Genomic DNA, 14,243 nt, shown 5'->3' with positions numbered 1-14,243 from the left:
TCAGTCAGTTAAGTATCTGGCTCTTGATTTTGACCCACGTAGTGATCTCAGTGGTCCTGAGATGGGCCCAATGGTGGGCCCGGCCCTCAGCAGGAAGTCTGCTTGGGATTCTCTCGCTCTCTCTCTCTGTCCCACCCCCTTTCTAAAATAATGAATAAATAAATCTTTAAAAAAATAAAAGGAACAGAAACATTATTTAAAAAAACTTTACCTAAATAGGGTATTCATTCACATTCAACAAGCAATTCTAAGAAATCATCTATCTAGTATTCCTCTTAGGAACACATAAAAACCAGGGCTCTTGGGTGGCACAGTCGGTTAAGGGACAGACTCTTGGTTTCAGCTCAGGTAGTGATCTCAAGGTCATGAGATCGAGCCCCACCTCAGGCTCCTCGCTCAATGAAGAATATGCTAGAGATTCTCTCTCCCTCTCCCTGCCCCTCCTGCTTATGCTTACACACTCTCCCTCCCTCTCTCTCTCAAATAAATAATCTTAAACACACACACACAAAACATTAAAGATCGAGTGGTTACAAATATGACTTAAATGCAAGCCAACATATCTGTCAGACTTTAGGAATTCCTTGAGATAGACAGATTGACAGATTGATTTTTTAAGTAGGTTCCATGCCCAACATGGGGCTTGAACTCACAACCCTGATATCAAGACCTGAGCTAAGATTAAGAGTCTGACACTTAACTGACTGAGCCACCTAGATGCCCCCTTGAGATTTATTTTCTTAAGCCCTAGGTCAGTTCATATCTTTGCATACATTAACAGATCTGATGGTATTACAGATCTGCAAGGGACTTTTGACATTATATAGACCACCCATTTTTTCCTTTCTCCTTTCGTCTATTAAAGGTACCACCTCCTGGTCAGAACTAACTCCTCTGTCTGAGCATACCTATTTCATTCTTGTCTGCCTCCTGCCCATCATCCTCTCACTCTTAAATTTACTTTCAGCTTCTCATGCTTCTTTGCTGTGACCTACAAATATCAAGCATCATCTACAGAAAACAATAATAAAACCCCCAAACCAAACACTCTCCCCCTTGACCTTAGATTCCTTCCTCCAGCAACCTTCTAATGTCTCTTCGTCTTCTTACCAAACTCCTTCAAAGGAAAAGCTATCCGCTTTCTCAATTCCTATTCACTCCTTAATCCATTATGATCTGCCTACCACACAAACTCTTTTCCCATCCCACCACCTACCAACACTCTACTGAAACTGTCGTCCATATGACAACCAGTTATCTAATAAACAAATACAATGGACACTTTTCAGTCATCATCTTATTGGACCTCTTTGTTGCATTTAAAACAGTTGACCTTATGGCTGATCACTGAGCTTTGCTAGTTGTTTTGTTTTGTCTTACCAATCATTCCTTTTCAGTCCCCTTTATTCAAAGGCTTTTCTCCCCCCACCTTGCTCCCCAAGGGTTGCATTCTTGGCTCCCACATAGTTCTTTGCATTCTACTCTCATTTATTCAAATATTTACTTACAAATATATTCATTCAAATATTTGGTTACCATGGTAAGCAACAGAGATAAGAAAATCTACCTTCTTAAAGAGCTCACAGCCAAATGAGCAAGATAGGTAAATAAAGTGGGGGTGGGGAAGGGAAGAGGCAGGGAGCAGCAAGGGATATCAAACATGATAGCTAGTATAACCCAACAGAATAATCTACATCTATAGTCAATATTATTTCTTAGGTTATTTGATACATTTGTCTCACTTATCCTTGTGATAAACTACTAACAATACAGTATATGTAGTTATAAAGCTCCATTTTTTCAGATGAGGATATGAAAGCAACAGAAATATCAAGTGATTTGACTAAAGTTACAGAATTAGAAATACCCTGATTCTATCACCACCCTTTCTAACATGTGCAGAATTCAAAATATAAAATAAGACATCCTCAGGACCCCCCTCAGGATTTGAAATGTCCCACCTTTTTCTAAGTTAAAAACCACTTTCATAACCAAATACAAGTTCTGTATACCCTTTCTTACTAAGCATAGAAATTATCTATTTCAGCTTTACTTATACCTATACATTTGTTATGGGCAAGAAATTTGCTGACATCAAATTAGGTAAACAAGTTAAAGCCCAGAATGGTTACAGTCAGGAAATATAAAAGGCCAAGAAGTAACAGGAAAGGAACAAAAAATGGAAGAAACAAAACAAAAACAAAAACAAAAACAAAACCCCCACACCCAAACCATATGATTGTAGAAGATGACAAGAAGAAACATGACAGATGGTGGAGAATGGAGTTCAGTAGCTACTGAAAGGACAGACTAGAAAATTAGGCAAGACTGAACATCTATCAAGAAGAAAAAAGAATGTTCATGAAAAGTAAATCAAACATGGCTGGAGCATCATGTGTAATGTCTTCTAATAAAATTTTTGCCTGAACCCAGGGGCTGTAGATGAAGATACCAGAAAAGTTCCTGCTGACTCAAAGATTCTGGGTGAGAGATGTCTAGTGGGTTTAGAGGCAGAAACAAGGTGGCACTGAAGAAGAGAAACAGATGTTTCATAAGTTGAGCAGAACTATATTTGGCAATTATTCTGTGAAAACTCTGTATTAAACTATTCCACTGCTCCTTAGCTCTTCACCCTATGCCAAGAATGGAGAACTAATGATGAAGGTACAGAATATCACCTTTTAAATTACTACAGAAACTTAATAATACTTTCCTTTTGGCTCTCACTTTTTTAGAGTAACAACTGTTTGTTCGGTTCTTTCATGTTTTCAAAAAACCTGTAGCAGAATGTTACATCTTTACTTTGGGAATTTCGTTCTGGCTTGAGGTACCATGCTTTAAATGGCTCAAAAAATGACAGCTAAGAAGTAAAAACCATCTTCACAGAAAATACAACTTAGGATGACATGTATCAGTCTCTTCTCAATCCACTTCAATTAGATTTCTATCCCCATCACTTTACCAAAGTCACATTGCATCAAATCCAAGATACCATAAATTATAAGATGAACTATTATTTATCACAACATTGAGAGAAAAAAAAAAAACACTGCCAACTGAACAGTGACTTACAATCTTTTGTGAACTTATCCGTTTTAGAGATGTTAAAATATGAAAAATATTTTAGAAATGAAGAAATACAGTATTTGTTAATGTCACTAGTGACTTCTGTGTTGTCGAATCTAATTGGTCACTTTTTAATCATCTCACTTGACTTCTCAGTAGCACTCAACAGAGTTGATCACTCTTACTCCTTACTGAAATGCTTCTCTCTTGGCTTCTAAGTCACCAGTGTCTGATTTTAGACTATTGCAATGGTGGCTCCACTTGTGCTAACCTGTTCTCACCTAGCCCTGTGGTTTTTAAAATTTATTTATTTAGTTAGTTGGTTAGTTTCAGAGGTAGAATTTAGTGACTCATCAGTTGCATATAACAACCAGTGCTCATTACATCATGTGTCCTCCTTAATGACCATAACCCAGTTACCCACCCCCAACCCCTCCAGCAACCCTCAGTTTGTTTCCTAGAGTTCAGTGTCTCTTATAGTTTGCCTCCCTCTCAATTTTCATCTTATTTTTCCTTCCCTTCCCCTATGTTCATCTGTTTTGTTTCTTAAATTCCACATATAGGTGAAATTATATGGTATCTGTTCTTCTCTGACTTACTTTGCTTAGCATAATACCCTCTAGTTACATCCACGTCGTTGCAAATGGCAAGATATTCTTTTTGATGGCTGAGTAATATTCCATTGTATATATATGCCACATCTTCTTTACCCATTCATCTGTCGATGGGCATCTGGCTCTTTCCATATTTTGGCTACTGTAGACATGGCTGCTATAAACACTGGGGTACATGTGCCCCTTCAAATCACTATGTTTGTTAGTCCTGTGGTTTTAAATACCAAACACTAATCTCAGACTAAATCAGGGTTCTTTATTGTAATCATAAAATTTACTCCAGCCCTGACCTTTGTACTGACTCCAAGTTTGTTTATCTAATTTCCTATCTGACATCTGCACTTAGATCTCAAATAGCCTATCTCATTTAACAAAAACATAGTTGCTTTCTCTCTAGTACTCCCCATCTCAATAAATGGAACAAGCAGTCATCTAGCTGCTCAATCTGATAACTCAAGTCACCTGATAATTTTTCCCCCACCCTGATTTCACATATCCAATCTGGTCCATCAGCAAGTCTATTGGCTATTCTTCAAAAATCCATCAATTTCTTCCCATTACAGGGGCATCCTAATTAGCTTCCATTCCTGAACCCCACTAATTAATCCTCCATACAACAGCCAGGATAATCTTTTAAAAATGCAAACTTTATTATGTTACTCCCTAGCCTCCTTTCCAATGGCCTACAACTACACCTAAAGATTAAAATTCAAAACTTATCTTGGCCCGTAAGGTTGCACAATGATCTGGACTTGGTCTATTCCCTCAATCTGGTGGCTTAATCTGCACTGCATGTGATCAAGAAAAATGTATAAAACATTACTGTTAGCAACACCATTAACTCTTTCAATGATCAAACCAAGACAACATGAAAATGCAAGTAAAAAGTCCTATTAATGCTAATATCTGAAAAAGTTTATTAACGCTTATTCTACCATTATTGTAATTGCTCAACCACTGCCTAAAGAAAGCAGGTGGAGAAAAATCAATGACTATAAAAATTTGAAAAAATAAATTTCAAAATTAGATCACTATTTTCCTTATAAAATAATTTGAATGATTTTATTCCTCTAACCATAATTTTTTTTTTTACAAATACCATGCTCCCTCAATAAAAATGATTCTTGCTTTCCTTCCTTGCAGATTTGGTTCATCAATGTGCAATTAAAACTCTGGAAATGTGTTACATATATATTACATCTTTAAAAAGGTCAAAAATCATGTTTCAAGGTGACAAACCAAACTATACAATGGCTATTATAAAAATGCATCGCAACATGGGGATGCCTTCCCTCGCCCCCCACCAGTGCCCCTACTTGGAGCCCCTACTGCTCCACCTACTTCAGCTGTGTTCATTCACAATTCCAGGTTCTACTGCATAGGGAAGGGAAGGAAAACAGATCTGAATCAGAATGAGACTGGAGTTTTAAACCTAGACTAGGTTTCAAAAACGGAAAGGCAACCAGAATGTTAGGGAATCTTTCTAAGAAGTTATGATGGAAATCTGGAACTCGACAAAGCACAGCTGGAAGTAGTGATGGAGGGAGGGAGGGATGATTACACGGTCAGGGTTATGAGTAATATTCCATTGTATATATATGTACATCTTTTTTACCCATTCATCTGTCTATGGGCATCTGGCTCTAACTGAGATTTCTCAACATATTGAGTCAAACTGTATACATAATTTTATATGATTTTTCACCTGATAATACAATTTTTTCATCATCTTAAAAAATCTTCATAAATATCACTTATAATAGTTTCATAAATTTCCATTTTACAGATATGCCATAATTTAATCATTACTCTATTGTAAGATATCGGTGTTATTTTCAAATTTTATGATTTAAATTATAATTTATATCTATTTGTTCCTTTACATATAAATATTATTGTCCTTATTAAATATTCACTCATCTATGGACAAAGAAAAAAACTATATTACAAAAAAACACAACAAACCTGGTAACATTAGGAAGCTCTAAATAAAATGAAAAAACAAAAGAAGAAACTGGAGATATTTGCCAAAAATAATGGAAAAAATTAGTATCTTTCATGTATAAAGAGCTCAGAAAAATCACCATGGAAAAAATAGGGTCCAAACAATGAACAGGAAAAGTAAATAGATGATTTATATAAAATACAAATATCTAATAGAATATGAATACAGTTCAACACTAGTAACCCAGACATTAAATTTTAAATGAAAAATTATTTTCCATTTATTAAATAGGAGTTATTCACTTAATCATTCACTTTTACTGAAAACACTTAACGCTGGCAAGCATGCATCAAAACAGACACTTGCATACAAAAATATAAATGATAATCTTTTGGGACAACAATGTGTATCAACAGTTTTAAAATTTCATTCATCCAGTGATTTCATTCATCATCCAGTGAAGAACTGTCATCATGAAATAATCCAATATTAGAGAAAATGCTTTATACACAAAGATGTTTATCAAACTGTTTAACAATACAAGGGAAAATTTACATTATGTTTATAAAGCAGATATAAGACCGGATATGTACAACTATGTACAAAATTACTAAAACACCAGAAGGATATATACTAAAGTAGTAATTTATCCTGAATGGGATAATTAAAAAATATTTTATTTTTGTGTAATTTCCAAATTTCTTGAAAGTAGTATGCATTATTTTTATAATCAGAAAGCAAAAAGAGTATCTATTAATGTAGCCATCTCTTCATTTAGACTGGATGCTCCCTTAAAGGAAAAGACTCTTTTCCCTCCATATCCTCAGTATCTGTACTGTACATTACAAATAGTAGGCTTTCTTTTTTTAACTTTTTTTTTTAGATTTTTATTTATTCATTTGAGAAAGAGAGAGACAGAAGGAGCACAAGCAAAGGGAGAGGCAGAGGAAGAGAGAGAAGCAGACTCCCTGCTGAGCTGGGAGCTGGACATGGGGCTCGATCCCAGGACCTGGAGATCGTGACCTGAGCTGAAGGCAGATGCTTAACCATCTGAGCCACCCAGGCTCCCCAAAATAGTAGGCTTTTAAAAGCCACTTGTGGAATTAATCTCTAACATCTGCTTTAAGGACTAGTTAGTGGCATACCACAATCCCTCTCTCCAGAAGTATCGACTGCTACTGTTAGAAGTTGGCATCCATTTGAAAATGAATTTTGAGAATAAGAACCACACTTGAGTTCTTTCAATAATGAACTGTGAAGAATGTTTTAGTTTAAGTAAAACAAATAATCTCTATAAGACGATGGCTGGCTATGGGACAACTTCCAACACAAAGTCTTTTCTTTTCCTTTGTTCAAAGAAATGATATAACCAAAATGGAGCCAAAATACAGGTAGCAATGGTCAAGAAGCAACACAGAGAGAATGGCCAAACATTAATCCAAGATCTTCAAAACCTCATCTCATAAGTTATACACATTTTGTTAATTAAATTATGAATGCTACTACAAATGGATAAGATGAAATTTTCTAAAAGATTCTGCTTGAAGAAAATTCACTGTTCAAAAGATTTATTTTTTTTTTAAAGATTTTATTTATTTATTTGAGAGAGAGAATGAGTGATGGGGAAGGGGAGAGACAGTGAGAAGCAGACTTCCCACTGAGCAGGAAGACCTATGTGGGGCTCGATCCCAGGACCCCAAGATCATGACCAGAGCCGAAGGCAGACACTTAACTGACTGAGCCACCAAGGCACCCTGAAGATTTATTTATTCTTTTACCTTGCCTGACTTAGAAGCTATAGCAGGATGTAACCAAGGACAAGATAAGTCTCTGAGGATGATAAATAATGGCTTATTATTAAAATGGAGAAAAATCTACTCCATTTCTTAAGTAGCTTAATAGCATTTAAAGCCCCAGATAAATTCTACTGAACACATAATACTATGAAAACTCACTTGATTATCACAAATTTTGACAATTTCTTGCCCGGTACAACACAGCTGTTACTTTCATAATGACTATACCCATATGCATAAATTCACATTTGCTCTATTACCATTTATAACTGATTACTTCTGCTGTTCCACTAAGATACGGTGTTTCTACTCATTACCTTTTTTCTACTCACACAGTTATACCTCCAACCTTTAAGCCAAAACATCAACCTTTTTTGGTTGAATCTTTATTGTTTGAAAGGTCTTATGGTAAACAATTTGGGATATTTTTATTTATGTGAGATTATAGGTGATCAACTCCTGGATGGTGCACATAGTGGTAACAAAAAGCGTTTATATGAACAAGACATGTACAAAGAACATTCACAACTATTTCTAGAAGAATTGGTATACAATGCAGAACTCACCTGAGTATAGAAGCCACTAGCTGCCTCTAGGAACAGAGAAAGGTTTGCCTGAACTTCACTCCGATTCGGGTTTGCTCGATTCTTTGCCTGGCCTTGTAGTGTTGTGATCTGATTCTTAAAGGCATGATTCCAGCTGAAAACAAAATGTAATTCTATTTGGTATAGCAGTGACTCACTGGGCAGACACTGGTCCCCCTGAGAACAAGAAAGAACTGTTTGTTATAATTATAACTAGACAGTAAACCTGCATTAAAGTTATTCACTTATTTAAATAACTTTGTGCTCCTCTTTGAGCAAGACTAGACATGCAGTAGAATCCAACTGACCTTAGTAAACACTTACCAAATGTTCAAATAATCAGACTGTGGCTTCAGTTATTAATCTTTTAGAGCTACTAGAGTTAGAGCCTATTTAGGAATCCCAGTACAAAAACAGAACTACAGTGGCAAGACCAAAGTACAAGTAAGCTATTAATGAACTGCCATGTATTATGTGAAGAAATAATTCTTTTTGAAAATTTTTTAAAAATGTTAAGCCATATCTCTTATTTCCATAAAATCTATTTCCCACAGTACTCTGTTCTAATTCTATTTAATACTTTTATTTCTCTTGGGGTTAATATTTTCTTGAGAGCTTGAAATATAAGCTCATTTTTTGACATTTCAATTCTGGCTATTTAAAATAGGAAAAAATACAATGCTGAAATATGGCATACCAAAATCCTATTATAAAATGTCTTTCATTAATCAAGTTGTACAGAATCATTTTAAATTCAGTTATGGTGAAATACGGTCATTCCTTAACTTGTAAACCACAGGGGGGAAAACAGAACTAGGATGGAGGGAGAATATTATTGCCTTAATTAAAGGAAGCAAACACAGATAAAAGGTCCATAACCTACCTGGAAAGTACTAATTCTTTATCAATGTCAACTTTGAGACTCAAGAGCACTGGGTGTTTTTAATGGTTTATGAGGACAATCACTCCCTCAGCCTTTTTGATGACATTTTATCCGTGACTCTAATATCATGGAAATGGATTTTGAGTGGCTGTGATTAAGCTCTTTTATTACTAGAACTCCTAAAAAAAATAAAGTATCTAAGAAAGGTGTAAAAGATAGGAAAAACTAATTTTCACCATAACTTAGGGTAACAGCCATTGCTAAAGAGAATATTCTTAACTGATTTTTAATTTTCCATCAGCCTAATATCCCTGTTCCAATTTATAAGGCAAGGCCTTCCACAAAAGGCATTTATTTACTCACTTGGGAATCTGGTCATCTGTCATTTCACCTCTCATAGAAAGAACAAGTGGAATAGCCTAAATATACAAAATCTTTCTTTAGTCTTATTAGGGGGGAAAAAAAGGAAATACCTACTTATTTTATAAAAGGAAGAACTTCCCTTACAGTGCAAACATATTTTCCTTTGGGAGAAATTCACAGAATCACATTTACCAAAGAAGATTTATCTAAAGCTTACTACTGAACTTTTTTTTTTAGTCATGGCTTAAATGCAGGACTGAACACATACAGAGAATCCAAACACCGTCTCTTAGTACTTGAAATATATATAGATTTGTTTTTATGATATGCCCTAAAGAGACCTTAAAAACATTCAACTCCAAAGCATTTCTCCTCTTGACACCCAAGACTATCTGAAGTAATACCAATGGTTAAATGTTTTGTTCAAAAAACCCACAGGTGAAAGAATTTTTTTTTTTCATTGAAAGAGCTTACTATAGGTTAAGAAGAAATAACTAAATTGTTCTTTTCTATCTTAAAGTCTTGGTGATATCTTGATCTTACAGGGACATCCCAAATGATAATACTTACAGATCCTGTTCTACTTTCTTGTCTAAAGCGTATTCCAAATCAGTAACTAGCATTTTCTGGTACAGGTCCTGCAGAGCCTGCCTGGATGTCCAGACCTCGGCTGGACCCAGCTTAGAATCTGAGTAACAAAACAAAGACAAAATAGTAGACAGATAGAAAAAACAGATAGTTAAAATCATTATACCACACCAATGACTCCTTCCCTGTCCATTTCCCAAAGCAAACACCTGCTTTAAGTAGATATCACAGATTGCTGCAGTAGTTTTATACTACTACAGTTTCAAATGATTTTCACCTTTTGGCTAATGACTAAATCTGGTTTGAAATGTTTCTGCATTTGTCTTTTAGCTTTGAAATAACACAATGACATGAAATGACATGAATGGGCACCCTTTGCTTTAATTTGGACTTCTATGTATTCATATCATAGGAAGTCATATGCCTCAGAAGTCACCCCATTTAAAATGACAGACTGCCGGGCGCCTGGGTGGCTCAGTTGGTTGGGCGACTGCCTTCGGCTCAGGTCATGATCCTGGAGTCCCGGGATCGAGTCCCGCATCGGGCTCCCTGCTTGGCGGGGAGTCTGCTTCTCCCTCTGACCCTCCTCCCTCTCATGCTCTCTGTCTCTCATTCTCTCTCTCTCTCAAATAAAAAAAAAAAAAAAAAAAAAATCTTTAAAATGACAGACTGCCAAGATGGTCTGTTTACTCTCATAACTGTATCTCTTTGTCCAAAGCAGCTTTTTTCTTTTTATTTTGAATCATTCTCACAACTGTCCTTACAGAATCTTCATGTCTGCTCACAATCCAGCAGTTGTTTGCACATTCTGCTGTTATTCATACTCTCTATATGTCAACCCAATAAAGCCGAAAACACTGAGGGTTATTTTAATGATTGGTAAATTGCTTGCCAAGAAATTCTGTGTGCAATCCACACTTGCCATTTAATGTAAATGAGAATTCATAGCAGACACTGATTAAACTGCTCAAGAGGCCAAATGAGAGATTGGGTGCAAGATGAAAAGAAGTCAGGCTATGACTAAATGTAATACCCAATTGGGGCCATACTGTCTGCCAGAGTCCTACAAGACACATTAGCTCCTCCGATTACTAGGTTTATGAGTGCAATAATTGATGGTGAGCTGCCTCAATAGAAGAACCGAATAGCAGACTTTTCAGTTAGGCTTCTGGGTACATTTAATATTTTGCTGCACCACAATGGCATAGTTTTTACTCTTCTTTAAGTCCGCAAACAGAATCTCCTGGATATTTGAATTAATCCTCACAAGAGTTTACTGGCTACAAAAAAACAGGGTGTACTATCAGCTTCTTGGTCCCTTATTAGGTTTTTAATGACTAAATAAACAGATTTATAGATTTATTCAATCTTGTTTTGATTCATCGATGGCAGGGAAAGGACTATAAAGGATCATTAACTCTGATCTATTAGACAGACTATCATTTAAATTACTTAATAACCTAGTTAATGTTCTTGGGCAGTCAAATGTTCCTTATAAAAGCCAAACTAAGCCTACTTACTGAGGGTATTCAATACTTAAGAAAAAGTAAAAGGTATAGCTAGCTTAATATTGCTCCACGTATAACTTTTGTCACATAATGTATATTATGCCTAACAGGACAATATAAAAGCTAATACAGTAGCTTAGAGCTGACACTGATCTCCATAGTATGGAAGATGATAACAGTCACGTTAATAATGGGAAGAACTGAGGTACTATATATTAAGTAAACCTGTTAAAAAGTGCTTTTAGCTTTTTCTTTCTTTTCCTTTAACAGAGGATAATGATACTACCCATAAATTCTTAAAACATTAGTATCAACATTTACATTAACATTAGACTGCAATGTTGAGAAAAAGACATCTAAAGACCCTATTTCTTCTTGATTATAAATTTTGGCCAGAATACTGGTTGTAATAGTTTAACTCTTCTTTATGGATTTCACTTCAGAAATAAAGTTCTTAAAAATTAGAATGAGATCCATTTCTCTTTTTACATTTTAGGACAGCATATGCTGCTATAGAGAGCATACTGATCACTACAAAGTCACTGTCATATATTTTCCAATTTTGAAAAGTTGAACATCTGCTTCTTCTAGTGACTTCCAGTTATTCTTTCAAAAACATCTTGGTTATATAAATTCAAAACAAAAAAGGTAAGGGAGAAAAGAAAGGTGTCAAGGCAGCTCACTCAATTTCAAGGACTTTTAGTAGGGTTTTCCTACAAATATTTTTTCTCAAGGTCTATTTACTACTCAAATTTGGGGAATTATAAACAGGAAGACATGAACCTAAAACCCTAAGGTATTTTTGTTTATATGGTATATGAATTCTCTTTTCTATGTCTTAAATTGATGATAAATAAATAGTCCATAACAATTAAATGATTATATGCATTAATTAGGTAATATTTAATTCAATGTAGCACAGACTATATAAAATTCCTGATCATCTAAGTAAGAATTCAAAGTTCAAAAACAGTAATTATGAAAAGCAAATAGTAAGTTATCATTCCTTTTGGCAACTAGGACAGTGCAACAAGTAATAGAGGAAAGATGAGACCCTTCCCTTAATTTAATGGTATAAAATAAGTGTGAAAAACAAATGAGCCAGCCAATACCTGTCATGTCAGCCTTCAGGACTTCTGCCTGCCTAAAAAAAGGGAAAAAAGAACATCAATTAAAAACAAACTAGGCCTACTCAACATAAATAACACTGAAAGTTATTAGTTAAGTGAAATCATATACTACATAAAGATGTATAGTACCTCCATATGTGAGGGTAGGACTAGGTCTTGGCAAACTAATGCCATTACTTAAAAGTATACAGGGTCACCTTGAATTCTATGAGTAGAGCTCACATTCTTGCTGTTTTCCTCCAAATCTGATATATTTAAGATAACATTAAATGACACTCATTAAACAAAAAATTTTCCCTCAATGCAGCCAGGAAATCCTATGTTTCTCAATTCACTAACCACTGTAACTATCTCAAACCCCCACTCTCCTCAGATGTTGATTTCTGACCTCTTCATAAGGCTAGCCCCGTATCTCAGCAAAAACAATGCCCAGCTGCCAAACCCTACATTCACACAGCCCTCTTCTTTCTCCTGTGACAACACTGGAGGCACTGCAACTCTTATTTAAGACCAGGAATTCCACGTAGGTAGGCTCTTTCTGGACTTCCTTTATTAAGGACTTCTGCTCCTTTAATTATTCCCTCCCTCTTTCAGTAATTTTGAAAACTTCCCTCTCTAGTGGATCCTTCCTTTTCTTCAGTATTTTAAACATGCCCAAGTCTTTCACAGGTTTTAAAAAACCTTCTTTCTGTCCTAGATTATCCTCCTCTCGCTGCTTCTTTTCTCTCTCTCAAATTCTTCAAGAATTGCCTATATTCAAGAGGTCCAAAACTGAACTCGTGACCCACTGCCATTCTGGGTTCTCTTTCTGGTGTTTTTACCTTACCAAATGTATCACTGCTTTCTAGTTGTGAAAGGCAGATACCTGGAAGTCACCCATGACAACGTTCTCCCAAAGCCCTGGTAATCTATCAACTCCAGAGAATTCTGCCAACTAAATGTATCTTGAATCTGTTAATTTCCCTTTATTTCTTATTCAGCTCCTCTTACTCAAGTTCTGAACCATCTCTTCCCTGGACTAATGCAAAGCCGCCAAAATTGTTTTCTCCATTTCACTCTTGCCCTATTTCATACTGTTCTCTCTGCTGCTATCTGAGGGACCTTTTAAAAACACAAATCTGAGGGGTGCCAGGGTGGCTCAGTTGGTTAAGTGTTCATGATCTCAGGGTCATAGGATCAAACCTCGCCTTGTGCTCTGCGCTAGGTGTGGACCCTGCTTCAGATTCTTGCTCTCCCTCTGCCCTTCCCCCACCTCTAATAAAAAAATAAATAAAAATACAAATCTTATCTTACCAACTGCCCAATTAAAACACTTTAATGACTTCCTACTGCTCTTAGGGTAAAAACTGTAATCTTTACTAAAGCGTCCTACAAGGTTCCCTGCACTCTAAATATTAGAGTCTACACTCTGCTTCTACCATTACTCTCTTCTCTCCTTGATCTCTGTGCTCCAGTTACTGGACTTCCAGTTTCTGCAATGTGCTTTGCTCCCTTCACATTCAGGCCTTTGTAAAGAAGAATCCCTTCCCTAGGAATATCTACCTCCGCCCCCTTTGGTTAATTATGACTCATCCTTTGTCTCAGTCAGAGACATTATTTTCTCAAGAAATCTCACTTGATAGATGAAGGATATTCCTATTTTATGTCCTCAAAGCACTCATTTTTTTCTTCATAGTACATATCACAGACTTTAAGAATGCTCACCACCACAATCTATTAGCACATGCACCTAGCATACAGTAGGCATCCAATAAGTATCTTTTAAG

At 35.8% G+C, this 14,243-nt stretch overlaps 1 protein-coding gene across 6 annotated transcripts in view; it reads right to left on the bottom strand.

Moving 5' to 3' along the window:
* SMG7 (SMG7 nonsense mediated mRNA decay factor) overlaps positions 1–14,243 on the bottom strand; it is a 90,913-nt gene that overhangs the window by 26,668 nt on the left and 50,002 nt on the right. For all 6 annotated transcript variants that reach the window (XM_035010615.1, XM_035010616.1, XM_035010614.1 and 3 more), the window contains 3 exons: positions 12,460–12,491; positions 9,822–9,939; positions 7,988–8,120 (listed from right to left, as the gene is read on the bottom strand). In XM_035010615.1, coding sequence (XP_034866506.1) covers positions 7,988–8,120; positions 9,822–9,939; positions 12,460–12,491 — 283 coding nt within the window. The remainder of the gene's footprint in view (positions 1–7,987; positions 8,121–9,821; positions 9,940–12,459; positions 12,492–14,243) is intronic.

The sequence above is a fragment of the Mirounga leonina genome, unplaced genomic scaffold (genome assembly GCF_011800145.1).
Source record: "Mirounga leonina isolate KUSES-001 unplaced genomic scaffold, KU_Mleo_1.0 Mir_154, whole genome shotgun sequence".
NCBI lineage: Eukaryota > Metazoa > Chordata > Mammalia > Carnivora > Phocidae > Mirounga > Mirounga leonina.
This window is presented reverse-complemented; position numbering and strand designations above follow the sequence as displayed.